Source organism: Daktulosphaira vitifoliae, unplaced genomic scaffold (assembly GCF_025091365.1).
Source record: "Daktulosphaira vitifoliae isolate Bord-2020 unplaced genomic scaffold, ASM2509136v1 Scaffold_2, whole genome shotgun sequence".
NCBI lineage: Eukaryota > Metazoa > Arthropoda > Insecta > Hemiptera > Phylloxeridae > Daktulosphaira > Daktulosphaira vitifoliae.
The window spans coordinates 29,922,057-29,949,527 of NW_026099573.1; the positions used below are offsets into that span (position 1 = coordinate 29,922,057).

At 26.6% G+C, this 27,471-nt stretch overlaps 1 protein-coding gene across 7 annotated transcripts in view; it reads right to left on the reverse strand.

Moving 5' to 3' along the window:
- Positions 1-26,839, reverse strand: part of LOC126897225 (dynein axonemal heavy chain 7) — a 30,423-nt gene extending 3,584 nt beyond the window's left edge. Inside the window, exons 1-47 of one of the 7 annotated variants that reach the window (XM_050670644.1) lie at positions 26,509-26,838; positions 25,533-25,820; positions 24,346-24,523; positions 24,119-24,288; positions 23,883-24,050; positions 23,579-23,777; positions 22,580-22,744; positions 22,342-22,516; positions 22,122-22,287; positions 21,951-22,055; positions 20,506-20,520; positions 19,499-19,904; positions 19,296-19,415; positions 18,731-18,864; positions 15,016-15,181; positions 14,728-14,882; positions 13,892-13,999; positions 13,559-13,823; positions 13,280-13,455; positions 12,975-13,203; positions 12,693-12,899; positions 11,400-11,569; positions 11,066-11,345; positions 10,767-11,006; positions 10,539-10,704; positions 10,254-10,477; positions 9,900-10,198; positions 9,643-9,829; positions 9,354-9,583; positions 8,890-9,276; positions 8,001-8,538; positions 7,733-7,938; positions 6,008-6,158; positions 5,764-5,942; positions 5,282-5,636; positions 4,895-5,208; positions 4,432-4,838; positions 3,993-4,153; positions 3,477-3,924; positions 3,278-3,413; positions 2,804-3,201; positions 2,513-2,705; positions 2,280-2,436; positions 1,989-2,194; positions 1,761-1,901; positions 1,553-1,701; positions 64-437 (exon numbers count right to left, since the gene is read on the reverse strand). In XM_050670644.1, the coding sequence (XP_050526601.1) occupies positions 64-437; positions 1,553-1,701; positions 1,761-1,901; positions 1,989-2,194; positions 2,280-2,436; positions 2,513-2,705; positions 2,804-3,201; positions 3,278-3,413; positions 3,477-3,924; positions 3,993-4,153; positions 4,432-4,838; positions 4,895-5,208; positions 5,282-5,636; positions 5,764-5,942; positions 6,008-6,158; positions 7,733-7,938; positions 8,001-8,538; positions 8,890-9,276; positions 9,354-9,583; positions 9,643-9,829; positions 9,900-10,198; positions 10,254-10,477; positions 10,539-10,704; positions 10,767-11,006; positions 11,066-11,345; positions 11,400-11,569; positions 12,693-12,899; positions 12,975-13,203; positions 13,280-13,455; positions 13,559-13,823; positions 13,892-13,999; positions 14,728-14,882; positions 15,016-15,181; positions 18,731-18,864; positions 19,296-19,415; positions 19,499-19,904; positions 20,506-20,520; positions 21,951-22,055; positions 22,122-22,287; positions 22,342-22,516; positions 22,580-22,744; positions 23,579-23,777; positions 23,883-24,050; positions 24,119-24,288; positions 24,346-24,523; positions 25,533-25,816 (10,287 nt within the window). In that variant the 5' untranslated portion in view covers positions 25,817-25,820; positions 26,509-26,838. Of the gene's footprint in view, positions 1-63; positions 438-1,552; positions 1,702-1,760; positions 1,902-1,988; positions 2,195-2,279; positions 2,437-2,512; positions 2,706-2,803; positions 3,202-3,277; positions 3,414-3,476; positions 3,925-3,992; positions 4,154-4,431; positions 4,839-4,894; positions 5,209-5,281; positions 5,637-5,763; positions 5,943-6,007; positions 6,159-7,732; positions 7,939-8,000; positions 8,539-8,889; positions 9,277-9,353; positions 9,584-9,642; positions 9,830-9,899; positions 10,199-10,253; positions 10,478-10,538; positions 10,705-10,766; positions 11,007-11,065; positions 11,346-11,399; positions 11,570-12,692; positions 12,900-12,974; positions 13,204-13,279; positions 13,456-13,558; positions 13,824-13,891; positions 14,000-14,727; positions 14,883-15,015; positions 15,182-18,730; positions 18,865-19,032; positions 19,218-19,295; positions 19,416-19,498; positions 19,905-20,505; positions 20,521-21,950; positions 22,056-22,121; positions 22,288-22,341; positions 22,517-22,579; positions 22,745-23,578; positions 23,778-23,882; positions 24,051-24,118; positions 24,289-24,345; positions 24,524-25,532; positions 25,821-26,508 lie in introns of those variants that run through there. The other 6 variants (XM_050670646.1, XM_050670647.1, XM_050670645.1 and 3 more) reach the window with 6 other exon arrangements.
- Between the last annotated feature and the right edge of the window lie 632 nt (positions 26,840-27,471).

Below are 27,471 nucleotides of genomic sequence, written 5' to 3' on the forward strand. Positions count from 1 at the left end.
TTTTAATAACTAGGAAATAATTAATACCTATGTTACTTAAATTAATTTTTTTTAATCATTTACTTGTCCTTGGCCTAGGGAAACACTTTGTAACTTTTCAGATTGGCCTTTTTTTTCAGCAAATTGTAATAAATTAGCCATTGGGTCCACTCCAGGTGAAAGTACAAAGATAAGGGGAGTTAAACAAATAGAATCTCCGTAAGACTTGCTAATATCGAATGGAGGCGGATGTGTAAACTTTTCACCTAGTTCTTTTTCTATTAGCCTTATTATGACTGGTGTGACTTTGTCAGGTCGAATAGTGCGTATAACAAGAATCTTTTGAAAATTACTTAGTTTATCATACCATGGATTTGGAAATTTTGAGTTATGAGGTTCTACTAGATCGTAGTACTCTTTCCATTCATTAATATTTTGAATAAAATGTTCTTTTATACCTATAAAAGATGTTTAATACTATATTTTTTATTTCAACAAAAATATATTAAACAGTTTTAAAATTATATGATTGTTATTATTAATATTTTTTTGTACCTATAAATGAAAAGTTAAAATTTCAATTCTTAAAATTAATAATATGTTAATTTATGTTATTAAAACCAAATGGTTCTATGCCAATATTTTATTTTTTTACAAGAGAGCGTTTTTAAGATTTGTACGTATTTTTTAGTAAAAAAACACATAATTGTATACATTTTTGACATATCATAGTCATCAAAATAAAGAGAATAAGTAAAATATAAAAGATATCAGAATTTTTCCGTATTAAGCACTAAGTTCTACACACAGAATTTTTGATAGAAAATTTATCAACATCTTACATTTATAAATAATAGCTTAATTTTAGAGAAGATTAAGCATATATCCTGTTATATAGTAGTTATTTATGGTGGAAGGTGGAGTAGTGTTCAAAGAATAGTTAAACTGTGGGTACACCAAAAGTGTAATATTTGTAGTACTAATCGGGTAACTAAAAATGTGTGGAAATATAAAACTTTTTGGTTATAAAATAATTGTTAAGAATAAAATATCTTTCTAGAAAATAACTAAATTAACTATTATTTAACTTATGCCTAAATAGAATTATTTAGTTCATTGAATCTCATTTAGTACTTACTCAAATTAATTTATTTATACAAAAAAATTATTAAGGGCTAAATAATTAAAAATAATGTCCAAAAGTAATTTTGGAATAAATCTAACATAGAACCTTTTGGTTTTCATGCTGCGATTTTCTAAAAAAAGATAAATTGATGAATCCTAGAAAAGTATTTAACATAATAATGAATAAAACGTCCAGTCACTTTTTAAAAATGATTTTAAAAATAATGTATGAAGTATACAGTGTGATTTATTAAGTTTACTAAGCCCATTTTTTCGTTAAATTAGGCGTGGTAAGATTATGTGGTCTAAATGCTAAAGAAAAAAAAAATGTTGATTGTTTTACCAAAATGAAAGCCTCAGTTTTCAAGATCATGCTAGGAATCACTAGATCATCCCTTATGACTATAAAAAGCAGTTCTAATGAATAACCTATAAAACCAGTATTAACCTTTAAAATTTACTAGTTCATTTAATCGATATAACTGATCCCAGTTTTTTTCGAGAAGCCAATCACATGGATTATTCTCAGTATTTTTTAGACCAACACCGCCACTTATTAGGAACATAAACTCTTGTTTTTCTATTTTATTCTCAGCCCTGTAATGCAGAAATTGTTTAAATTTAAATTATATTGTATACAGAAAAAAAGTACTTACAGCATTATAGTTGAACACATAATAAACGAGAATAATGTTTTATCTTTTTCAAATAACGAACGACATACATTGGAGTATAAATTGTATGTAAATGTTTCTTTCAATGCTTGTAATCTTACGTTTATAAATTTTGATTTATTTCTAATGACAAAAATTAATTATGTTTTACAACATTAATCCAATTTAAAAATATCAAACATAAGTGAAAATAAAAATATGTTCATTTACGCTGTTTCAATAGTCATTATGTATATGTTTATATACCAAACTAATGAATAATGATACATAGGATCAAGATTAGGTAAATTGGTGATACAATAATAAAGTATTGAACAGTGTTCAGCGATTGGTTTATATTGTAATCTAAATTGATCTATTACTGCAACAGTATCAATTGAAGCTGCTTGTTTTATGGTGATTTCTCTTGCTAATACCTATAATTGTTAGCAAAAACAAAAAGATTAAAATAAATTGAACTATTTTCTATGCATTTTAAAATCTTCTGAACTATTTTGATACCTTAGAATTATCCAATACATCAACTGCATTTTCATCTTCTAATATGTTTCCTGGTGCTGAAAGTATTTGCAAGATGTTATTTTCTACATCTAATAATGCTCTTGTATTTGTAGCGCTTTCGATAATTAACTGTTGTCTTTTAGATTCTAAATCTGGCCTAAAAATACATTAACATTATATGATGTAAAAATACTAAGGTCTATAATTTTTTACTATTATAATGTATAACTTACCGTTCTTTCGCAACAACAATTCCAAGTAATTGATCTTCTAAGCCTTCCACAGTTAAAGCAAAATTAATAATAGTCACTTTATTGAACACTTCTGGTAAGTAATGAGGGTTTCTTAATTTTGACGTTATATAAAGCTTAAATTTCGGATTATAGTCAATAACGTTATCTCCAAGAGCAATATAATAGGAATTTCCTAAAAAATAAGATACAATTAAATAGGTAAAAATAAATTTTTTGTTGCTATAAAAGTTGATCCAAATAGTAATTCTGATTTTTTAAACGAAAGTTCACCTTGTTTGTACATTTGTTTTAATAAAATTGGATCTAACGGTGGATCCAAATCTTCAAGTACGTTTTCAATTAATACTGGTTTTCCGAATTCAATACATATTTCAATATTTTTCATGTAAGTAGGGTCATTTAATTTTACAATGGTTAAATCATTCACTCTTTCCATTGTTTTGATCCATTTATGCGCTTGACCTTGAGGATCAATTAATAGTGACCATCTCTGTGATTCATCCATAATTATGGCATTACTAATTGAAAAAGAATCCATTGGTAGGCTATTAATAGTCCAATTTTGAATTTTAATAGGTACACCTAATACATCGATTAAGCTATAATCGTCTGAACTTGGGATTTGTAGATTTTTACATAACGTTTTCCAAACATTTACTGCCGTAATTCTTAAAATTCAAAATATTACAATCTCTTTTAGCTATATTGAGTTTAAATTAAATGTTTTTAATATTAAAATATTACCGGAACTGTGACGTAAATGGTGCTAAATATGCAATAATACCACATGATATGAGAATGTCACCTGGAATGCAATTATAGTTGTGTTGAAGTTCTTCGGCACGTTGCGCCCAACGATGTTTTTCTCCACCAAGACTACCTAGAATAATTAATTTATCCAAGAATAAAATATAAATTTGTTTATTTATTAAGTACATAATACCTATAAGTTTTTCAGCTTTTAACAATTTGCTCTCACATAATGCTACTTCAGCTAGCAAATTTTCTTTGTTTTTTTCAGTTTCCTCTAAACGTTCTTTTAAAGAGTCTAATTTTTCTTGTAGTTGTTGTACTTGCTTTCTTTTTTCTTCGAGAATTGCCATTGTTGCTTCGTATTCAGCATTAGCTATTTCCAGTTTTTCTTTTTTTGGTGCAACTATTTTTATTACTTGATCATATTTATCTAATGCTATTATCCATTTGCATAAGCCTTCGGCTGCACTCGAAGCTTTAGCCACAATATGTGGTTTAAAATTTTTGTCTGGTAAATAGGTTTTTCGAATGACAGTCATAATTGAAATTGGTATATTATCTTTATCATAATCCTTTAGTTGCTGTAGAAAATTCATGTCACCAAGTAACCTTTTACTTGGGCCCCAATAATCCAATACCTTACACAAATTATTTAGATTCATAATTAAAAATACATATAAATAAATATAAATGGTTAAATCATTACTTTTTGTCCAGGTTTATTAGGATCTGGAATTTTATATGGAGCTTCCCCTTTCATGACACAAACTGCAGCCATAACAGTTTTTACTACGTCAGGTGGATTTTTCATTGATTTTACTAGTGTTATATCAGCTGGTTTTAGAGTATTCAATGCATCAATTGCATCTGTAATAATATATAGTAGCTAAATATTTAAGGGAAAAATATACAAATATGAGAAGGGGATCAGAAAACTTGTGACGACTTAAATTGAGAATATTCATTCTTTTGCTTATTAATTCATAATTTATGCCACTACATGAATATAATTTGATTCTTACTTAAAATAATTAACCTTATTATTATTACATTTGTTATAAAATAATGAAATTATTATAACTTTTAATCCTAGAGTAATAACAATATTATAGTAGTGTAATATTGAATTAATTATTATTATTTACCCTCTAAAACTGGTATAGCTAATGCTAGGTCAGCTTCACATTCAGTTTTTAATTCATTAGCTGCATTAGCTTGTACATTTGCTACTTTTTCATCTTCTTGGACTCTGGCAGTAGCTTTTTCAACTTCAACAGTTTCTCGAGATATAATTATCATCATTTCTTCGGTATCTTTTTGTGCTTTCTGTAGTTGAGGTTGTAGTTTGAATAAGTCCTCTTTCATTTGATTGACTTGGCCCGTTGCATATTCTAGCTCTTGAAGTCCACCAACATATCGCATTTTTGCTTCCATAATTTCCTTTTGTTTAAAATTAGTGCAATCTGTATAGGCTTTAATAAGATCAAGGTAAGATGCAGATGTAACATATGTATGACGATGTGTTATTTTATAAAAATCAGACGAGAGCTTTCTAAACAAACATATTTTTCAGTATAAATCAATTTATTTATTTTTTATTATTTTTACCGAGCATCAACGTGAAAACTTTGACAAACTGTTACTGCTGAATTTTTTATTTTATCTGAAAGATTTACACCACTCAAATATTTACGAGCAACCATTTCTAACGCATCTTCTGGCCAGTCTTCAAACCAGTCAATTGTACAACAACTGACCATTGATGGGTATAATCTAAGACGATTTCTAAAACTTGATCCAATTGGACTGAAGCATAAACAAATGTGTAAATTTTGTTTGCATCTATTAGTAAAATAGTTAAAAACTACTAATGGAGCAATATCTAAGTTTCGGTTTCCACCTTGAGCTGCTAACCTGACCATCTAAATTATTAATTAAATATGCATAGGTGTTATAGGAATATCTCCTTAAAGATGTTTAGAAAAATTTGAATACCTCTAAAATTTCTTGTTGCTCATCCATGGCAAAGAGATTCGGTATTTCTCCAGAGTTTAATAATGCATCAATATCTTGTAAAAAGTATTCTTCTTTTATTTGACCTTCAGCAAATAAAAATACTGTGGGCCTATTTTTTCCTCCTGATTCTTTTAATATCATTTTCATGTCATCTCTCCACTCATTAAAAGTGTAGCTTTTAGTTATTTCTGGTTGAAAAACATTATAACTACAAATGGCTGCTGCTAAACGAGTAAGAGATTGTCGCCCTGAACCACCAATTCCAACCAATAGAGCATTGCCACTTGGTGTAGTTAATATACGACATATTCTTGATAGATGTTCAAGAGCATATCTAAAAAGAAATTATTTTTTAAAATATTTTGAGAACTGTTGACATAATTTTTTAATATTTTTTTTATTTAAAATAAATCATATCTAAAAAATCATTTCTAATGATTGAAAAATATACGTTTAATTACTTGAATAAAACTATGTTAAGTTTCGATTTATGTGTCATATCATATTCATCCATTACCATTTTTGTAACATTTTCAAAAGCCTTTAACGATGGTGGTTCTTCATATTTCTTATCTTCTAAGGCATCCAAATCCAATGCACTTGTGAAGATAAGATTCGACATATTCTCATGGCATATTGGCTATGTTAACATATGTTAAGTAAGTTTTTCAAGTAATTTTTATTGTTACTATTCATAATAATTACAGTTGATGTAGATAAATAATTGAACAAAACATCAAATGTGTCTAGGAAGTATTGACTAACATTTTTTCGAATTTCTGTAAATAACCATTCTCTATCTTTATCATCAATTAGACGATCATAAAAAACTCGCATAATTTCATGAACCCATAACCTTTTTTCGACAAATATTTTAAGTATAAATTTTAGTGTTTTATAGCATTACATGAGAAATTATATTTTAGATAATTTTATTTATAAAATATCTTCATCTTCTTCAGCTGTTCTCATATCGCATTCAATAGCATCCCTCCATCTCTTTTTTGGTCTTCCTCTACCTCTTCTTCCTTCAACATTCATTTCTATAACTGTTCTTACAGCTTCCGATTCTTCTCTCTTCATAACATGACCAAATTATCTAAGTCAATTTCAATCATCATATTCACGATTGATGCTGCACCTATACTCCCTCTTATATGCTCATTCTTTATTCTATCTAACTGATCCTAAACACTTAAAATTCTCCAACTCTCCAATCACGTCCTCGCCTATTGTCACTGACCTCCTCATTTCACCTACCTCGTGTTCTCTTTTGTCAAACTCGTACTCTATATACTCCGTCTTACTTCTACTTATTTTTAAACCCTTTTCTTCAAGAGCTGATCTCCACACCTTTAGCCTTTAATTAATTTCCTCCTTATTTTCTCTTACTAACACTATATCGTCAGCAAACAACATGCACCACGGCACCTCTTCTTGTATTTCTCTAGTAATTTCATCCATTACTATAGAAAATAAGTAAGGGCTAAAGCAGAACCTTGGTGCACTTCTACCCTTACCCGAAAACCTTCTGTTACTCCTCCTACACTTTTTACCTTGGTACAAGTGCCATCATACATATCCTCTATTATATTAATGTACCTTTTCGGGACTCCTTTTCTCATTAATGACCACTTTAAAACCTCTCTCGGTACTCTGTCATATGCTTTCTCCAAATCTATAAATACCATACACAGCTTTTTCTTCTTTTCCCTAAACTTTTCTACTAGTTGCCTCACTTAAAATAATGGCTTTATTGTTGACTTACCAGGCATAAATCCAAACTGGTTTTTAGATACCGATGTCTTATTTCTTATTCTCTTATTTATTACCTTTTCCCAAATTTTCATACTATGACTCATTTGCTTTAGGCCTCTATAATTTCCACACGCTTGTATGTCTCCTTTACCTTTAAATATCGGAACCATAATACTATTCTTCCATTCATTTGGAATTTCCCCTTCTAATAAGATTTTATTTAAGAGTTCCTTTAACCACCTTATCCCAACACCGGCTAATATTTTCCATCGTCTACTAGCACTTCATCTGGTCCTACTGCTTTATTCTTTTTCATTGATGCTACAGCCTCCCATATCTCTTTCTCACTAATTAAATCTACCAGTTCCTCATTCCACGAAATATCCTCTAATATCTCTTTTGGGTATTATTCATTCAGTAATTTTTCAAAATACTTTTTCCACCTTTTTTTCACATCATCATCACTCGAGAGAACCTTATTATCAACACTTTTTATACACCTTATATAATGATAATCTTTAGACCTTTTCTCTCTTATCTTTGCAAGTCTATAGATTTCTTTCTTACATTTTATTTATAAAATATAAATACTGTAATTTAATTTTTAATGTTTAAAAATATAATTTATTGAAATGATATCGGGTAGTTCAATATAAAATTTAATGATCATACTTCGTAAAAATTTTTTTGTTTGTGTAACTTTCTTTTCTAAACATGAGTATCCCATTAGTTACTTTCGAAATATCTCTTAAATTAAATAAATAATGAGACTTAGCAGGTGTTGGAGCTAGATTGGTCATAGCAGATCTATATAAATGAATTGTAGACTCAACTATGCTGTCAATAATTGGCATTACTTCTAATGTGAATCCATTCCTCTAAAGTACAGTAAAAAATATTTCATGTATTTTATAATAAAAAAAATTTGTTGTTTTCATACTCTCAATCCTATTTGGAGTAATGTCGAATATATTTTTGTTATACTTTCATCATCAAACGAATTTATTGAAAATAGTCCGAAGTGTCTTAAAAATCTATAATAGACATCTTGTCTACTACCACCAGGTGGCCCAATGGCAGTTAGAAGGAGAATATCTTTTATGTAAACTTTACTGGTGTCATGCAAGTCATACCAATGTCCATGATCGAAAAATTGTCTTAATAACTCAATAGGGGGTTGTGCTCCATATTGTTCTTTAACTGGCATGTTCATATCATCAACAAATATAACACATTGTTTACCTATTGGAGGACCATAAACTCCACGTTTTCGTTTAATAAGTTTTGATATTACCATTTCTTGTGTAAAATTAGCAGACGTCTGACTTGTAAATGTAATAAAAGATGGAACATATTTATCCAACGATAATTTAGTCATCATGTACTTTTTTATATAAAAACTTTTTCCTGTTCCAGTAGCTCCGAATAATAATAAGGGTTTCCGGAAATGAATGAACATATCGACTAAATGTAGATACCTAGATTATTAAATGCAATTTTAAATCTTTTTCATTTTCGAATTTTATTAATAATCAAGATTAAAAATTTTAAAATAAAATTTATTAAAAACATTAAGTTATTTAATTTGTAAACATTTTTGGAGGATTTAATTTCTAATTTAAGTATTTTTCTTGTTAACCTGAATAATGTATTAACTTCAAGTCAACTATCAGCAGTATAAGAGTTAAGAAAATTTTGTTCAAATTTCTTTGAACATAGAAAAGTTAAAAAATATGAAGAAATTATCCTTAAACTTAACATACTATATCCTAAATGAGCTTAATAAGTTTAAAAAATGTATGAGCTGGCGTAATTTTGTTTATAATTACCTTGATGTATCAATGGTGTGTACTAAAGTTTGTTCTATGTTACTCATTTCTTCTATTTTATTAGTTTTTGCTATTTCTGTCCAGTGTTTCCATGAGCCTTTTGCTGTGCAACCGAAGACATAATCATATAGTAATCCTTCGTTTGGGACGAGAATTTCTATACAACTAATATTTTCAGGTGGTGGAAAATTAGGGTTATCACCTCTCCATAGTTGTCTGAAGTAGGAATCAAAAACTGGCCTGGAAGAAGAATCTAATGTACCACCAAATCCCCATATTGCTGCATACACAAATGATCCATGCAAATAATTAGTAAAATAATCATAATACATTTTATTATCAACAGAAGCATTTTTTAGTTGCATTTCGAGTAGATTTAAAACATTCCTATATATATATATATATATAAAATTATATTAATAAATAATAGTAGCAACCATAATTTTTAATTTTAGAAACCATACATAACCATGTTTGTTTCTCCTGCTGTTGTTAATTGAGTACAACTTCGACGAATAAAATAAAGACACGGTGGTGCAATCCAATCAAATAAACTCATTATATCAATACCATTTTGACCAGTAGACCAAAATTCAGAACATGTTTCCATCCAGGATTCCAGTAAAGGTTTCCAACCCAAAATAATAGGGTCCATGTATATCATTCCACATCGAGATACAGTAGCAGGAGATGCCTTAATAGCCAAAAAATTTGGAGTTATTAAATTTAAAAATATCTGAGAATATTATTTACTTGTGTGAGATCCATCACTTCAAATATCATAGACATACAAGAAGGCATACTCATGACTTCCCCTGAATTTAAACACAACTTTTTATTGTCATCCAAAACAGTGTTCATATTTTCTACCCAAACGGCGTCAACTGGTCCATCAAATATTAACCATTTCCTATTTGAGTTTTCTGACATTGAAAATCGTCTTGATGTTTAATACAATTTATTTATTAGGTTAATAATATAATTGCAGATATAAGGCTTTAAAGTGTTACCTAAACGTTGTAGCTACAACACCGTCTGTCCACTCGTGTGATATATCATCAAAGCACCCATACAGCTGGCTCATTGTTAAGGCTTTAGGGTTAATAGTTTCATATTCAACTATCTCTTCTCCTTGATTTAACTTATTTTGTAAAGTCAAACTATCTGCCAATACCTTCAATATAGATGTTTTTCCACCAAAAGGATAACCAACCATCATAAATCCATGTCTAACGATCATCATTTCATAAGTTTGTATAAGTTTCTTTATGAAACTATTTGTTAGTTGTAAATGCCTTTTATTACATACCTTAGAAAAACGTTTTTATGTACACATTTTTACTAATGTATTTATCTCTACTTACGACTTTAGCAGCATTAAGAAAATTATCGTATTTTGGATCAGGCAATTTCACTCCAGGGAATAAATCAGATATAATACCATTGAATAAAGGAACATCTTTGTTTAAAAATTTTGCCAAATTTACATCTAATATTGATCTCAGTAAGAGTTCAGATTCATCATCGTTGGGAAATTTCATTTTTAAATTTCCAGCAGCAGTAAGAACTGTTTTGACTGCTCTCATACCTGATAAAAATTATTTTTTTTTATTTAGCCTTTGCAAACAAAGTATATAATTTTTACAAACCATAGTCATAGTGAGATTGAGAAGATAGTTGTTCAGAACACAACTTATACGTAGTAACAATTTTTACTGATAGTTCACGTGCATTGACAAATCCATTTGAATATAGTTGTATCTCACCAATCATTGTGTAATCTGGTACCATCATAGCTACTGTTCTGAATAAAACCTGTTCATACAAAAATTATAAATTGTTCAATGTAGGATCAAAATTTACGTAGTTTTTTATACCTTCAAATTATCTGGTAGTTCTGATCTACCTGCGTATCCAGGATTCATAGTAATACACACATAACATCTCTTATTTAAAATTATTTCTGTTCCTTCAAAAATAAATGTTTCAAGATTGGCTCTAACTGCTTGAGCAATACATAAAATTTGTTGAGCAATTACTGAAAGAACCTCAATATCAATCCTATTAAATTCGTCAAAACATGCCCAAGCTCCAGCAGATGCTAAACCTTTAAAGAACTAAAATACAATATTTAAAATGTACATTAAAAAGCATGTTTCTATTACGTAAAAATTACTTTTCCCATTGCTAAATAATCAAGACTGTCAGAGCAATTATAAACTACACATTGTACAGCCAAAGCTTTTGCTAAGTCTTTAGTTGTTTCAGTTTTTCCAGTGCCAGCGGGTCCTTCGGGTGCTCCATTTAAATGTAAATGGTATGCACTAACTAATGTTCGATAACATCTATCAGTTAAAGGTGTTATAACAAGTCTAGGAGAGTTTCCTAAGTATTCATAAGCATATTGAATGGTTGCATTAGTGATACGAACCATTACATTATCTTCCCAATAGTATCTAAAAAAATGTTTATCTAAATAAATGTAACTATAATGACATAGAGTTTCATACCTAAGTTGACTAAGCCATTTAAAATCCATTGCTTGAGAAACATGGTTAATTTGCAATTCATTAACGACATCTCTTCCATGTACATTTAATGTCACTAATGCTTCCAGAGTTGTTCTAGTTTGCGAATTTAATTTTCCACGAACCAAATCAACTATATTGTTCAATTGATTCTAGAAATTATTTATATAAATATTAGTAGTAATGAATTTGGACTAAATTTAATAAATGTAATCCTTTAATGCATCTTGTTGAACGTTTAAAACAATTTTAAAATCAGATTTAATTAATTTTTAAAGTATACAATCAATGTATGATATATTTTTTAATGGTGATTAACGTTAAGACATATTATTTTATTTATAATGTCTTCGAGTAAGATTCTAATAATTGTAAGGTAATCAATAGACTTAAATAAGCAATTTTTAATCATTTAATGTTTTTTATTTAAAACTGCTATTACATTTTGAGGAATCGATGAATAGAAACTAAACTTTTTTATAGATACATTAGGTAGTGACTAATCATTTGGTACTTTTTTTTTTCAATCTGACCCTTTACCTGCCTAAAGGGGTATTTAAAATGATAATTTTATATATAAACTATTAACTATATTATATTTTTTAATTTATTTTGTATAAATTTTTGAAAAATATATAGATTAATACGACATAGTTTTTTTTAAATCCTTTTTTTTTTTCTACAGGGGGTGTTTAAATCTTTAAACATGCGTATAGAAATTAGAACTTTTTCAACTTAAATTTTGAAAATGTTCCGAAAATACATAAACATTCTTATACCGAGTGATTTTTTTATCATAACCCACTCAATTACTTACAGAATAATAATAATTTAAACATTTTTTTTTTATTATTATCTTTAGTTATACATTATTCTTGAAATATTAACTATGTAATACTTTTTAAGTTCATTCCTTATGCCTGGTAAGGATGTCAACTTTGTTTTTTTTAAACGGGAACACATATTTTGAGTTTAATAAAATGTTTGAGTTTTTAATTTAATGATAAATGGCATTTGAATTTTTCGTATAACTTTATTTGTTTATTAGATATAAACATTTAAAGTTTCAAATTTTTAAGTTAATATACATGTATAATACATAAGGATTAAAAATACAGGTAGCTAATATATATCTACAGATATTTAGGGTAACTAGATACTAGTTATAATCTTTTGACGTATTGTTGAAAAAAATTGGCCAAGTGATAGTTGAGAAAAATAAATGACAGGTATAGGAGCTAAAATGTGTTAGTTAGATTATTAAAAAATGATTACTGTTAAAAATGTAAGATGAGATTTCATTTGTCCTGGTTTATTTTCTAAAAATAGTTCATGCACTTCTGATGTCCAAAATATTTGATCAACGCATAATATTGCTTGACCTGGCCATTTTTGAACCCAATCTGTTCGATTTATTGTAGGATATTCTTTAAAAGCTTTTTCAATAATACTTCTAATTGATTTTATCATTTTTTCTTCCAACTATAAGAGATAATATTGAATATTATTTATTAATTAATAAATAATTAATTTAATTGTTGAACTAGGTTGAATAACCTGTACTAGCCATTTTTCTACACTTCCTCTCGCTTCAACTGTTGATATTGTTTCTACTAAAATAACTTCTTCTCCTTCTTTACTTAAAATTTTCAAAATATCTAAATCATTGTTAAACTCAAGTTTGGAAATTCCTTCAAAACATTTACATAAATATGGCTGGACTCTTTTAGGGTTTTTTGTTTCAGATAAAATTTCCAACATTTCATCATTTCCAAGAAAGAAAAATCTAATAATCAGTAAGTTTCAAATTGAATCTCAAAAAAAAAAAAATAAAAAATAATGAAAATGAATAATAATTTTACCTTGGAAAATATAAGCGCTTCTTTTCTAAATAATTATTGACACCGGTTGTAATATTTTCTATCAATTCGACACAATTTTTTAATGACTCTAGGATACCTTCTTGTCCTACAGACTGGACAGCTAATGGTTTTTTTCCTACCAAACTTAATAATCCTCTTATAATTGTATCAACTTCCTAATAAATGATGTCACAATTAATTATTTATAGTGTGATTTTTACATTTAATAGTTCCTCTTTTAATGGCAAATATGGTTAAGATAATATGGTTATATATTACAGTGAATAGGGCTCCTTCTTCGGGCATTTGGGCAACAATATCCTTAGAGCTAAATATCGGCATAAGATAAAGCCATTTTATTTGAACTTTCGCCCATTCTTCGAGAGTCATATTTATTCTATTAATAAGATCAAACCATTCTTTTACTTCAGCTGCTATAGGTTTTACGAAGGCTGATCCACGCATTGATATAGTTTTAATTAAATGATCATCAATTATCATTTGAATATCATCCAATCCAGATATTATATTTATTTTTGTACCTCTATAAATAGTAAAAAAAATATTGATTGTTATTTTAAATTATAATACAAAATCACTATGAATTATTACTTATAGGGACTTGTTGACAAACTTATAGTTTGCCATTCTTCTTTCATTTTATTTAGTGATTTTTTTAGTTGCTCTTCTTTAGTAGCTCCAACACTTATAACATCGAACCTATAAAATGATTAATTTATATTGTAAAACTAAAATTAAAAATTATAAAAATATATATATTTAGTGAAACTTGATAAGTTCTTATATAAATTAACATAAAATGTTAATTTTCATACTTATAAGAAAAGAATGGACTGAAAAAATGTTGAATGGTCACTATAACAATGGAAATTTTACATACTCTTGCTAATAAATAATAATTAACATAACATGTTAATTTGCCACCTTCCTTCAATGCGACCCTGCTTTAACAACTTATGAAATACTACATATTAAGTAAATATAAATTTATGATATAAATGGTTGGGTTGTGAAACATAAAAGTATTGTAATATATGTGATTTGGAAAAAATTAAGTGTTAAACTGCCTTAAAAATATATACTAAAATGAATATTTATATTCAGTAATTTTATAAAAATAATTATATAATGAAAAAATAAATAACACAGTATAAAAGAAAATAATAAATTGATGTTTTCAAGGTAGTCACTTTTAAAATAACCTATTATCTTATAGTAATCAAATTTCCACAGATTTAATCATAAATTGATGAAATGCCAACAATTTTCTAACTTAAAGATTTTTAAAAAAATGTATAACTTTTTGTAAAACATTTCTTTACAATAAATAAAGATTTAGAGAACACATTATTCAAAAAGTAAAAAATATATTATAGTCAATATTTTTGTAGCTTAGTAAAAAATACTAATAAAATAAAATAACTTACTGTGGAATAAGGGGCTCGAGATGATAATCAATTATTTTTGATAGATTAGTTCCAGCATTTGGAGTCAAATCAAATCCCATTATCTCAGACATTTCTTGCCAATGTCTTTCTTTTAACGCTGGATTACACATAATACCGATTATTGGTAAGTATTGCTAAAAAAAAATTTCTAATATTGTTATTAAATTAAGGTTTATTTTTTTAGTTTAACTACATAATATGAGTTTTAATTAAAAAATAATAAGTATTACATATTTAAAAATATTTTTTATATATATTAATTTATACCTTGAATTCTTTCATACTATTAACGGTCTGGAATACTATTTTTAATGGTGCTGGCCACAAATTCATGTCTGTGTCATCAATGATACCTTCATACCGCTTGCTAAAATTTTGTGCAAGCATTTCTTTACATTTTACTCTAAACACTTTTTGAGTTTTAACTGCTTCTCTATAATGAATATGTTAGAAAAAAATTACAGCCGTAAAATACAATAAAAAAAACAACCCAGCACAGTGGGATCGCGGCACAGTGGGGACGTGGCATAGTTGAGTCCAGTATAGATTTAATCTGACAATGATTAAAATCACTATTATAAAAAACGCTTTAATGTAAATCTGTAGATAATGTTTATTTTTAAGAAATTGGTGGATAATTACAAAGACTTTTATTACTTTTAGCTCAACTTGCAAGTTTGAAATTGACATTAATAAATAGAACAAAATCGAATTGTTAAGATTAATATGCAGTCAGAAAATTTTATAATTACTATTTATAGTAAATTTATCAGAAAAGTTCGTTTTTTTTTTACATTTTTATCGTAATAGATCACTTAAATAAAAATCATAGTAAACATTTCTATTTAACTTTTGGTGTTAAAAAGATTCTACAATGGAAATATTCAGAACTTAATTAATTTTAATGATTTACTTTAACTAAAAGAATCAATAAAAAAAAGTTGTTAAAAAGATTTACTCAATTGAGCGTATTATAAAATTTAATTATAATTTTAAAAATCCATTGTTAAATTCAGGTGAAATTAAAAATCATAACATATAACATTCCTCGATAATATATATAATATAGTGCTATGTGAAAATGCAAAATAGTGTCCTAATAAAAATACATATTACACCATATAATTAAGAAAGCTTAAGAATGGAACTACTCTTGAAGTCAGCGAAAATACAGAGAACTAAGAAATCGTGTAATACGAAAGTCAAAAGAAGCAAAGGAAAAATTTTTAGAGGAAAAGTGCAAAGAAATAGAGATACAAATGAGGAATGGTAGCAGAGATGCAGCGTATAAATCAGTTAAAATTTTTTTTAACGATTATAAACCAAAAAGGGGGGCAATAGAGGATAACAACGGAGTAATTATTTACGAGGACAAACATAAAGGCAACATATGGAAGAAGTATCTAGAACAGCTATATGAGGGACCAGAACTCACGGGACAAGAAATAGAGCATGAAGAAGTAATGGATAATAACTCAAATTATAGTGTACTGAGAGAAGAATTTGATAAAGCACTGAGAGATCTAAAAAAGAAGAAGGCTGCAGGAATTGACGAAATCCAAGCAGAACTTTGGAAAGAATCTGGCGAAAACATGCGCAGTGAGCTTTTTAAACTCATAAAGGAGATATTTAACTCAGGAAAACTTCCTGTAGACTTTACTAAGTGTAAGATTATTCCTATTCCGAAAAAAGCAACCGCAAACAAATGTGATCAGTACCGTACAATTAGCTTGCTGACACATGTGTCAAAAATACTGACAATAATTATGTCAAGAAGAATGGAATATAAGATCGAAGCCATATTGTCAGAAGACCAGTTTGGATTCAGAAAAAACATGGGTACAAGGGAAGCAATACTGGCTTTAAGAATAATTATCGAGAAAAGAATTAGAAAAGATAAGCCTACATACATAGCTTTTGTGGATATAGAAAAAGCGTTCGACAATGTCAACTGGGCAATAATGTTCAAGATGCTTAAAAAAACAGGTATAGAATACACTGAAAGGAGACTACTCTTTAATCTATACCAGAAGGAAACAGCTGTTATACGATTTGGCGAAACTGAGGAAGAAGCACGCATAAGAAAAGGAGTAAGGCAGGGTTGTACTCTCTCACCTAGCATATTCAATGCATACATCCAGGAGGCAATTAACATAATAAGAGAGAAAATACATTTGGGTATAAAGATAAATGGCAGGAAAATCGATATGCTACGGTTCGCAGACGATATAGCAGTCATAGCTGAAAATGAAGAAGATTTGCAAAGGATGCTAAGGTGTATGGAAGAAACTCTGCTCAATGAACTGAGCATGAAAATAAATACGAAAAAGACCAAAGTTCTCGTATGCAGCAGGAGCAATAATATTACGACAAGAATACATCTGCAAAATAACCAAGAAATAAAGCAAGTAGAAGAGTTCGCATACTTGGGAAGCATAGTAAGTAAGGATGGCAGAAGTAAAAAAGAAATAGTAAAGCGAATATGCCAAGCTAAGATAGCATTTAACAAAAAGAGAGGACTTTTTACTTCAAAAAATATTAGCATACGTACCAGAATATATCTCCTGAAGACATACGTATGGAGTATAATGCTGTATGGCAGTGAGACGTGGACGATTGCCAAAGAAGAGCGAAGAAGAATAGAAGCTTTCGAGATGTGGTGTTTCAGAAGAATGCTCAAAATAAGTTGGACGGGCATGGTAACAAACGAGGAAGTATTAGAAAGAATGTCCGAGAGAAGAACTTTATGGAGCAGTATCAAGAAAAGGAGAAATGAATGGATTGGACATGTATTGAGACATGGTGGGTTGCTAGGATTGATTATAGAAGGCTGTGTGGAAGGAAAAAATGCTAGGGGAAGACCACGAATGGAATATATGCAACAAATAATAGAGGACCAAGGATGTACTTCTTATGAAGAGACAAAGAGGAAAGCAAGTAACAGGGAAGAGTGGAGAATTGCTACAAACCAATCTCAGGATTGAATACTGAAGAAGAAGAAGATAATTAAGGTGCAGAATAAACGTACGAGCAGAAATGAGTCAATGCCCATATTAAAACTATGCACGTGGAAAAAAAACCTGGTAAAACGGTGAAAAATAAACAGATTGAATTAATTTTTTTATCATATCTCAGGAATGTCATTGAGCAGGTCTGATGAAAATTTCAAACCTTAAGTCGTAAAACGCTGGCGTCAGTGTCAAAAATTTTCCAACCTTCGTCAATAATTTTCCCGGAGTTTGGTGACCAAGTACTTTCATTGAAAAAAAAATTTTGAAAATACGAGCACGCTAAGTAATTTTTCCAGAAAAGCGTTTTTTCCTTGTTCTATTATATAATAAGATATAATTTTATAATATATTTTTGAATTTAAGAATTACTAATCTGGATATAATTAAGGAAATAGTTGATGTTGCTTTTGTAATTATCCACCAATTTCTTAAAAATAAACATTATCTACAGATTTGCATCAAAGCGTTTTTTATGATAGTGATTTTAATCACTGTCAGATTAAATCTATACTGGACCCAACTATGCCACGTCTCCACTGTGTTGGGGTTTTTTTTTTTTATTATTATTTAAGTATTGTCAATAATTTAAATTGTTAATAACTTCTGAAGTATCCAAAAGTTGGTATCTACCAGTCTGCTTCTTAATTACATAATTTTCTATATTATAAGTTAGTTAAATATGTATGTTGACGTTTTAAAATTATATAGATACCCTAATAATATATGGGATGAACATGAAAAATGTTTTTTTTATAGATAATTGGATAAATATTCATAAAAAATTATTATTTCAAGAAATATTGAATGGCTTGCGTTAAAAGAACTTTGCATATAAATATAGAATACATTTTTTTCTATGTAGAAATTAATTAATATTTGCTATCTTGTAAAATGTTGGAAAAAGAATATAAAAGATTTTCACATTAGGTTCTTAGAATAGAACAATAAAATTAAATGTAGAAAAATATTACTTGTAAAATTCATCTACTTCTAGTTCAATGTCGGACAGCTTCAGTTTATCAAAATCTCCTCGCATCCAAACGTTTTTCCTGAGAAACCATTTATAGGAAAAAACTATAAGATTGATAAATGGTGTCGTAAAATCCTATTAATGAATAACTTTTTGATTATTATGAAGTTAATAATGAATGTTTATATCGATTTTTATTGTTTATAATAAGGCTCGTAAGTTCATGCATTTATGGGTTTGGTTAGTTATTTAGAAAGCATATTAAAAATATTTCTTCTCATCATTTTCTCATAAAAAAAATACCTGAATATGTCATTTATAATTTCCTTTGATTTGATGCTTTTGGAACTGGCTAATACCCAATTAAAAATTTAATGATGAATATAAACAAATTAATATATTTAACCTTTAGCGTAACAATAAAGATTGATCATCGCCAACATCACTCAAAATTTTTAAGAATATCTTAAATAAATGCATTTAATGATTTAGTTTATTTAATGCATTTAACAATCTAATGATTTAGTTGATAAATATTAGTATTTATATTTTATGTAACTTTATACTTTTATTTCGTCGAGTTCTGGAAATGTGCTAATAGGTTTGTTAAATAATTTTTCTTCTTTATTGATCCAAGAAACTGTTGCATCAAAAGCTTCTATTTTTCTATTAAGCGTATTAATATACTAAAAATCAATATAAATATACACTAAATACTTAACGAATATATTAACAATATTATCAATTTTAAAATCATTATTTATTTTACCAATATATATTCATAAAGTTTGTTAGTATCATCTATACGATCTAAGAAAGTTAGATGTGGTGTAAAAGCATCTAAATCATAGTTTAATTGACTTATAACTTTTGCTAGATTTTCTTCTCTATTGGATTTTCCAGCTTCGTACATACTTCCGTACTTGAGAAAAACCGGAGCTATGTTCTGAATCCATTGAATAGCAGATATATGAGCATCCCAGAATTCTTTAGGAAGATGTGTATAACGAGAGATATCACAAGCGACTGAAGTTATTTGCTTGACAGTACTAGTCATTTCACTCATAAAAGTTGTGCTTACATAAAGCATGTATTGGCCTAGATCTAGAAATTCTTTAGTATCTTTTGGCTGAGAAACCGCTCGTGAAACCATTTTATCAAATTTCATGCAAACCCTACATATTTAAATTATTATTCAGCTCCACAATATCTCAATATAATTGTTAACGTAGCTAATTTTTTTTTTTCTGTTTTTAGTCGCATATATTTTTCGATATATCAATTCTGTGGTTATTTTCCAAAAGCTGATATATAAATTTCGGCAATTTTTCAGGAAATTAAAAATAAATTAAAAATTTCTGATGTCAGAAGGTTTCAAGTGCCAAAAACAAACCTAAATAATATTAGCTCATCAGTTTTTGGCACATGAAATATATTGTTACCTATCAAATTATAAGAAATTAAAAAGAGATTTTAAAAACCCACTATTATGGCTCGGCTACTTTTTGGTGTAAGCTATAAAATTATTTATAAATTAATTATTTTTTTATTAACCTTTTATACTTAAAAAGAATTTCACTTGATTTGTTTAATAATACATTTAAGCTGGATTTAATTTTAGACAGTAATCTAATTTAGAAAACAGCATATTAATAACAAATTTTAAAGGATAAACTTTTATGTTGTCATTTACAAAAATAAGGCTATTATTAACGAGGTATAAGGAATGGATCTATAAATACTTAAAAATAGATTAATAGAAAATTACATACTTACCAAGCTAGTGAATATCTTTTAGGTGCGAATTGAAAAAAAAAAAAAATTACAGATGGTTAATTTAATGAAATTTTGATGTAAGTTAATATGTCATTTTTTATGTTTTTCTTATCCACTTATTAGTTTGAAAAAAAAGAAAATGAATTTTAAAGACAATTTCAAATAGTTAATATTATCAGATACTAAAAGTTTCCATAATTTCAGTTATAGTAAACTGATGAAAGAATAAATAAAGAAAAAATGTATAAAATGTTTTATATTAACTTTTACAATTTTCAACTTATTTTGATTATTACAAATTATTTTTTTATATGGCATGTACATAGAAAATAGTCATAATATTATTAATTTTACAAAATTATAAAAAATAAAAGATATTTTTGAATTATCACAGTAATGATAGATTTTAGAAAAAAATACATTACAACATTTTTTGTGTTGAAATTTAATGCTAAATAGTTTTTATTCTATACATTTTTATAGAACAATTTTTAACTATAATATTTATTGAAATAAATGTGAAAAACAACACTATTTGGTCAATATTCAACCATAATATGGAAAAAGAAGAAATTGTTTGATCGAGTCCAAATTTTCATAGTATAAAATTTATATATCAAGTAAAAAATGAGGGGGGTGTCGTGATCAAATGTGTAAATGTGTAATTTATTAAACAACTACACCTCATTATTTTGTTAAATAATGATTTTTTTTAAATACATTGATTAAAATTTAATTTATGTGTAAAATCTATTTTCAATGTAAATTTTATTGTAAGAAAAAATTATTTCAAAAAAATAATTATAAAAAAATGTTATTTTAGGTGCTTAGATCATTTTTCCTAGCCACGCCTCTAATAATGATTTTTTTTTTATAAAAATGTACTAATAAAAATTAATTTTTATAAATCATTTTAAATATCAAGTTTATTATAAGTAAAGTTATTTTTAAGGTAGATTTGCAGTATTACTTTTTGGGATATTAGCATTCGAAGTATAAGAAAAGATGAGGAGCTGAGTAGTGTTTAGCAACACAACTTAAGTGTTGCATTGTGCACCCCTCTCTAACTGAAAATTACATAAACTCATTAAGTAATATTGCAAAACTGGTTATTGACGAGTAAAAATTTTATTCAGATAATTTTTCATTTAATAATAAAAATATAATAATAAGTTCAATATCAAAGATTTTAGAAATGATCCAAAATATGAAGTACCCCAAAAAAAATTTTTTTTTTAATTATTCCTAAGGATATTTCTTAGCAATAATTTTTTCTTGCAATAAAATTTCCATTTAAAATAGTTTATAAATTACATTCAATTTTAATCAACATATTTAAAAAAAAAATTATTATTTAAAGAAAATGTAGAGTATATTTCTTAATAAACCATACTTTATACAAATTAGAATCGTTATTTAAGAACTTAAAATATTTTATAACTTACTTAGTGTTGTCATCAAGCTGTTTATTAATGATGTGATTAATTATTTGATTCATATATTTCTTTGCAGTATCACTTACATAAGACTTTAAACCAATTACATTGATACTATTAAAATAATTTGTTTAATATTTTACATCTATTTGTTTGTACTATTTTTACGAGTATGATTACTTTCCAAGTTCAAACTCCCATTCGTCTGCAAGTTCCATAGCGTTAAGCCTGTAATTGTCAAATAAATATAATGTTTCTAGTAGTTCTTCGTAAGTTCGATCTTTTTCCAGATACTTATTTAATTGTATAGGTTGATGCTTGTTTAAGATCTCGCTAAAATTATCTTCTGCAAATAGAAATAAACTTGTGTTTTGGAAATTTAAATATGTAATTTATTTACCAATTTTTTTCAAATAATCTGCCAATTCTTTGTATATATCATTTAATTTAGTTGTTAATTTGATTTTGGCGTCTTGAATATAACTATGGTCTCTTTTAATTGGTATAAATTGGCTCTGTATTGGTAATTTAAAATAATACTCTAGAGATGGTAGTTCACAACAAACAGTATTTATCTAAAATAAAAGCTAGAATTATTCTAACCTAAGCAAAAATATTGAAACAATAGAATCACTTACTAAGTTCATAATAGAACAGTATTGTTCACTAACTTCATTTATACTAGGAACGCTTACACACATTGAACCATTAAAATGTAACTTGAAATTTAGTTTAGGTGTTGTTAATGAGTTCCCAAATACATTTAATATATGTTCCGTCGATTTCAATATTACATGTTCGATCTAGAATAAATTGAAAAATATTACTTTATATTTAGTAATTTGTATTATTATAAAATAATATAATACAAATTACTTAATGGAGAAAGAGAATATAACAATATAAGGGTAGTTTATTACTTATATTACATTAAACTTTATTTTCTCAAATATTTACTAAAAATTAAACATATTATAAAGAAATGTTTTCAGATTATAGATGTTATTTCAATGAATTTTTTAGGAATATATACAAGATGTTCGGTTTTTCATAAACCATTTGATTACTCTCAAAATATATATAATATTGAAAAAGAAAATTGATTTTCTTTTAGTTACATATATTTTTTTATTTATTAGTTATAAATTACTTTTTAGAATCATTTCTTATAACTTATAGGTGTGTCAATATTACTTTTTCAAATGGTTTCGTACATAATTAAAACTAAAAAATGACTGGTCTAAAAGTTGTTTTCGACCAATTATTTTTTTAATTACATTACTATCTACTAAATAAGCTAGTTAATTATGTACGATACTATTTGAAAAAAAAGTTGATACACCTATACTTTGAAATTTATTATAACGAGATAAGGTTCACTATGTATTTTAAAATTAGGAAATAATTGTAAAATAATATTGGGCAAAGTAGTGATGCTAAAATTGTGAAATGATTCAATCCAAAAATATGTCTTTTGGCTAATAAAAATAATCTTAAAATATTAATAATTCATCAAGTTGAAAACTTTGGTTATGAATTTGATGTTATTTATAACAACTAAATCAATAATAGAGGTTGCCATAAATCAAATATTTAATTGATAAAATAATACTCTATTACAAAACTAATATTTTCACCTCCAGGCTAATTACTGTTGTTAATCCTCGGAAAAATTGGGCAAGTGATGACTTCTTTATTTTATCTAATGCTCCTTGTTTTGATAAAATATGAATAACCTCTTTGTACCATTCTTTAGCAAGAAACACGTCAATTTTTCGAAAATCATGCTCAATTGTTGCCATTAAATCATTAAGTTCTCTTGGAAATTCTTCAGATCTTAATAAAAAAAAAGGAGTTCAATGAAAACTATTCAAATATAATTTAAAAAAAAAGTATGTTGAATAATCACAATTAATTAATTTATAATAAATTATAAATTACCTATATGTTTCTGCTTCTATCAATATATTTGGTATCATTCGTTTTGTAAAATTTAACACAGTGATAGTTGTTATATGAGTTAAATGAAGACGTTTAGAAAGAAGATTTTGCCTTTTCAAAAATATTTTGTGATCTTGCAATGAAAGATGTTCAAATTTTTCATAAGGCCTTAAAAAAAGAACAAATTTAAATGTTTTTCGGAAAACTAATTTTCTAATTTTTTATAAAAATCTTACTGAAGATTTAGTTTAATGTTTTGAGAATTTACTGGAGTCATTTCCTCAGTTAATGGTTTAATAATTCCATCGCTTTGTAGTTTTTTCATTGCTTTAGCATACTCTATTTTGACTTCATCTAATATTACACGAGGAACTTTTGCATGCTTCCAACGTGCTGTCTTGACTTTCTATGAAAAATAAGTTAATTTATAATAATTTTAATAAAATCATTATTTCCGTGTTACATTGATAATATTTAAAATCCACGACTCATGAAGGGGTGTTGGTTCCACAGAATCAGCAAATTCTTTAAGTTTTTTATGATAATATAACTGGGGACGTTTTATAATATCTTGATGTTTAGCTGGTAAATGTTGTCTAGATACCATTAAGTCAATTTTTTGTATTACAGCGCACTCGTTCCTATAATTTAAATAAGAAATAAGCTTGTCTTAAATTATTTATAATTTATACATAGTAGTGATAATTATATTTTATAATGTATTTATATACAGGGTAAAGTGAGAAAAATATTTTGAAATGAGGAGTACATTGTTAATATTTGATAAAAAAAATGTATAATTATACATTTATAAACATAAATTTATATCACCTAAGATTTGTTTATTTATAGATGGAAATATAAATGATCATTAATGATCATCTATGGATGCATTTTAAAGTATTTTCCTAAAGTTAATGTTTGCTCTAGATAAATTAGTCCTAAATTTAGAATATCCTTTTATTGTTATTCCTTCTAAAATAATAACAACATACAGTATTTTCTCTATATTTTTATTACTGGAAATTATTAATATTTATATACTTAAGTAGGAGCATGGAATAATGATATATGTAACAATAGTCATAACTCCTAACCCACCCCTTGTATAAAATCAGAAATCCCAATAATTTCCAAAGAACTGATTGTTATTGACTAGTTATTTTTTAACTAAATTATGTTCCAATTTTTTAGCTGCTTAAATATTTATGTTGCAGTTTGAAAATTTTAAGTTGACACCCTTATATGACATATGAAATTAATTTATAAAATACTTCATGATTACTTAATAAAGAAATCTAGAAAGAAAAATCTTCATATTGTCATTATTGTAATAAATATGATGCGAGTCCCCTCGCCTACCAAAAAAATTCCAGTAAATATGGATAACAATAAATATCCCCCAATTGTTAAATTATTTGATTTGGAAGCAAAACTAAAAAAAATTTAATAAAGAAACATCAAAATTCTATTCACATAAATGGTCATCATCTTTCTGATTTCATGCATTAAATAATATATCATAAAATGTATGTTTTCATATAAGTGTATATTTTAAAAATTAAACAGTGTGCAGAACACTATATATTGTATATTAAAAAAAAATATTCCCATGCTTTACCCTGCCATATATATTAAAATTATACAAACATGTAGTTTTTTATTATTTCATCTCGGTCTTTTATCGTATTGAATTTTTTTAAAGACTCAGGTTTTTTTAAAAATTTGCTTATATCCGGTAATTTTGATAGTTTTGGTATTACTGGATTTGTTTCTAAAAGTAATCTTATTTCATTTTTTTCTCTATATCCACTATCAGAAAAAGATTCAGTTGATGTAATTCTCGTCAATATTGCATTGCTAGGTCGCGGAAATGATGAATTCTTTTTTTTTTTTGTTAAAGATGAATCAGCATTTGCATTGTCATTATTCATTTTACTAGTATAAATCATAATTATCAAATAAAATTGTAAGTTGTATTATGTTACAATAAAGTTATAACATTATATATAAATAAAAATAATGTCAATTTAAAACTGAAGTTATAATATGTATTGATTACAATATAATTTTAAATTATATTTTTATAAAACTAAAAGCGTTTATATTTTTAATTAAAAAAAGTTTTGGGTAAGAAAGTTAGAATTCCTTCATTTTAAAAAATAAAAATATAAAAACCAACTCAAATGCAAGCTACATATATACAATAATTTTTTCAAACACTTCGCAACTCATTATCACAATTTTTCAAGAGAACAAATAAAATTAGTATACTATAATATATCAAAATTAATTTTATTAAAAATATTTATTGTTATATATAATATTATTGATTTATCTATAAAAAGTAATTTGTGACATAAAAAATAAAAGTTTGCTTATCTGCTAACTAATTTTGATTAAAAAATGAGATGTAATGTGTTGTGTCTTAGACGACAAATTAATCTTTTATTTTGAAATAGTCCCAAAATTGTTATTTTGTGAGACTTAAAATCCGTGTTTATTAAGGAATTTTTTTTGAGTTGTTAAAAAAAAAAACAATGAAAAATAAACGCAGAGAAATTATTGCAACTATGATACTATAATATAGAAAAGTATAATAGTTATGTAAATAACATATCCTTACTATATACAGCTTATAAGTCGATGACTAAGTAACTATCACAGATTAAACCGGACATCTGATCATTTTTTACAATATACTACAAACTAAATAAGTAAAAACATTATATTTCGTAATAATTAATAATAAATTATGATTTAAACATTACAAAAAAACAAAATTATATAAAATAAGGGTACAGATGATTATTATAGATCTAACATCTAGCCGGTTGTTATAAAACATGATAAGTAATCACTATGGTGATCAGTTTGAAGTTTTATTATTTATAAATTAATTTATGATATAATTGTATACTTTAATTACATAAAACAAATTTGAATAAATTATATAATAATTAAAAAAAAAAAACACTTAAATAATCTATACGACAATGTTCAAGCACTTGGGTGTTCATTTCTTTCAGGCACATTTAAATATAAAGTCTACACGCTCTTTTTAGATAACTAAAACTACTAAATGTGGCGCTAGAAAATTGCATTTCTAGTAGAAATGCAATTTCATTAAATAATAGTGATCTATTATTTTACGAAATTAGTATCTATACATTTATATATAAAGGTGATTTTTTTTATAATACTGAAAGAATAAAAATATTTATGAAATTTTTTGGTTGCCATTTGTTACATATTATTATTGAATTATTAGCTGTGTACTACTACTCTTTTCTCATGCCATGTAAGGGGTTCACTTTGTTTTTTCAAATGGGAACACATATTTTGAATTTAATAAAATGTTTGAGGTTTTATTTTAATAGTAAATGGCAATTGACATAACTTCATTTGTTAATTAGTATAAAATTTCAAAATTTCCAGTTAATATATATCACCGACGTACGCATGGGTGGGGGGTTTGGGGGTTGAACCCCCCCCCATTTATAAGCTATGTGAACATTTTGGACGATAAACAATAAGTAATAACAATAAAAAAGATCATATCATACTATAAATATTTCCACAATAAAGT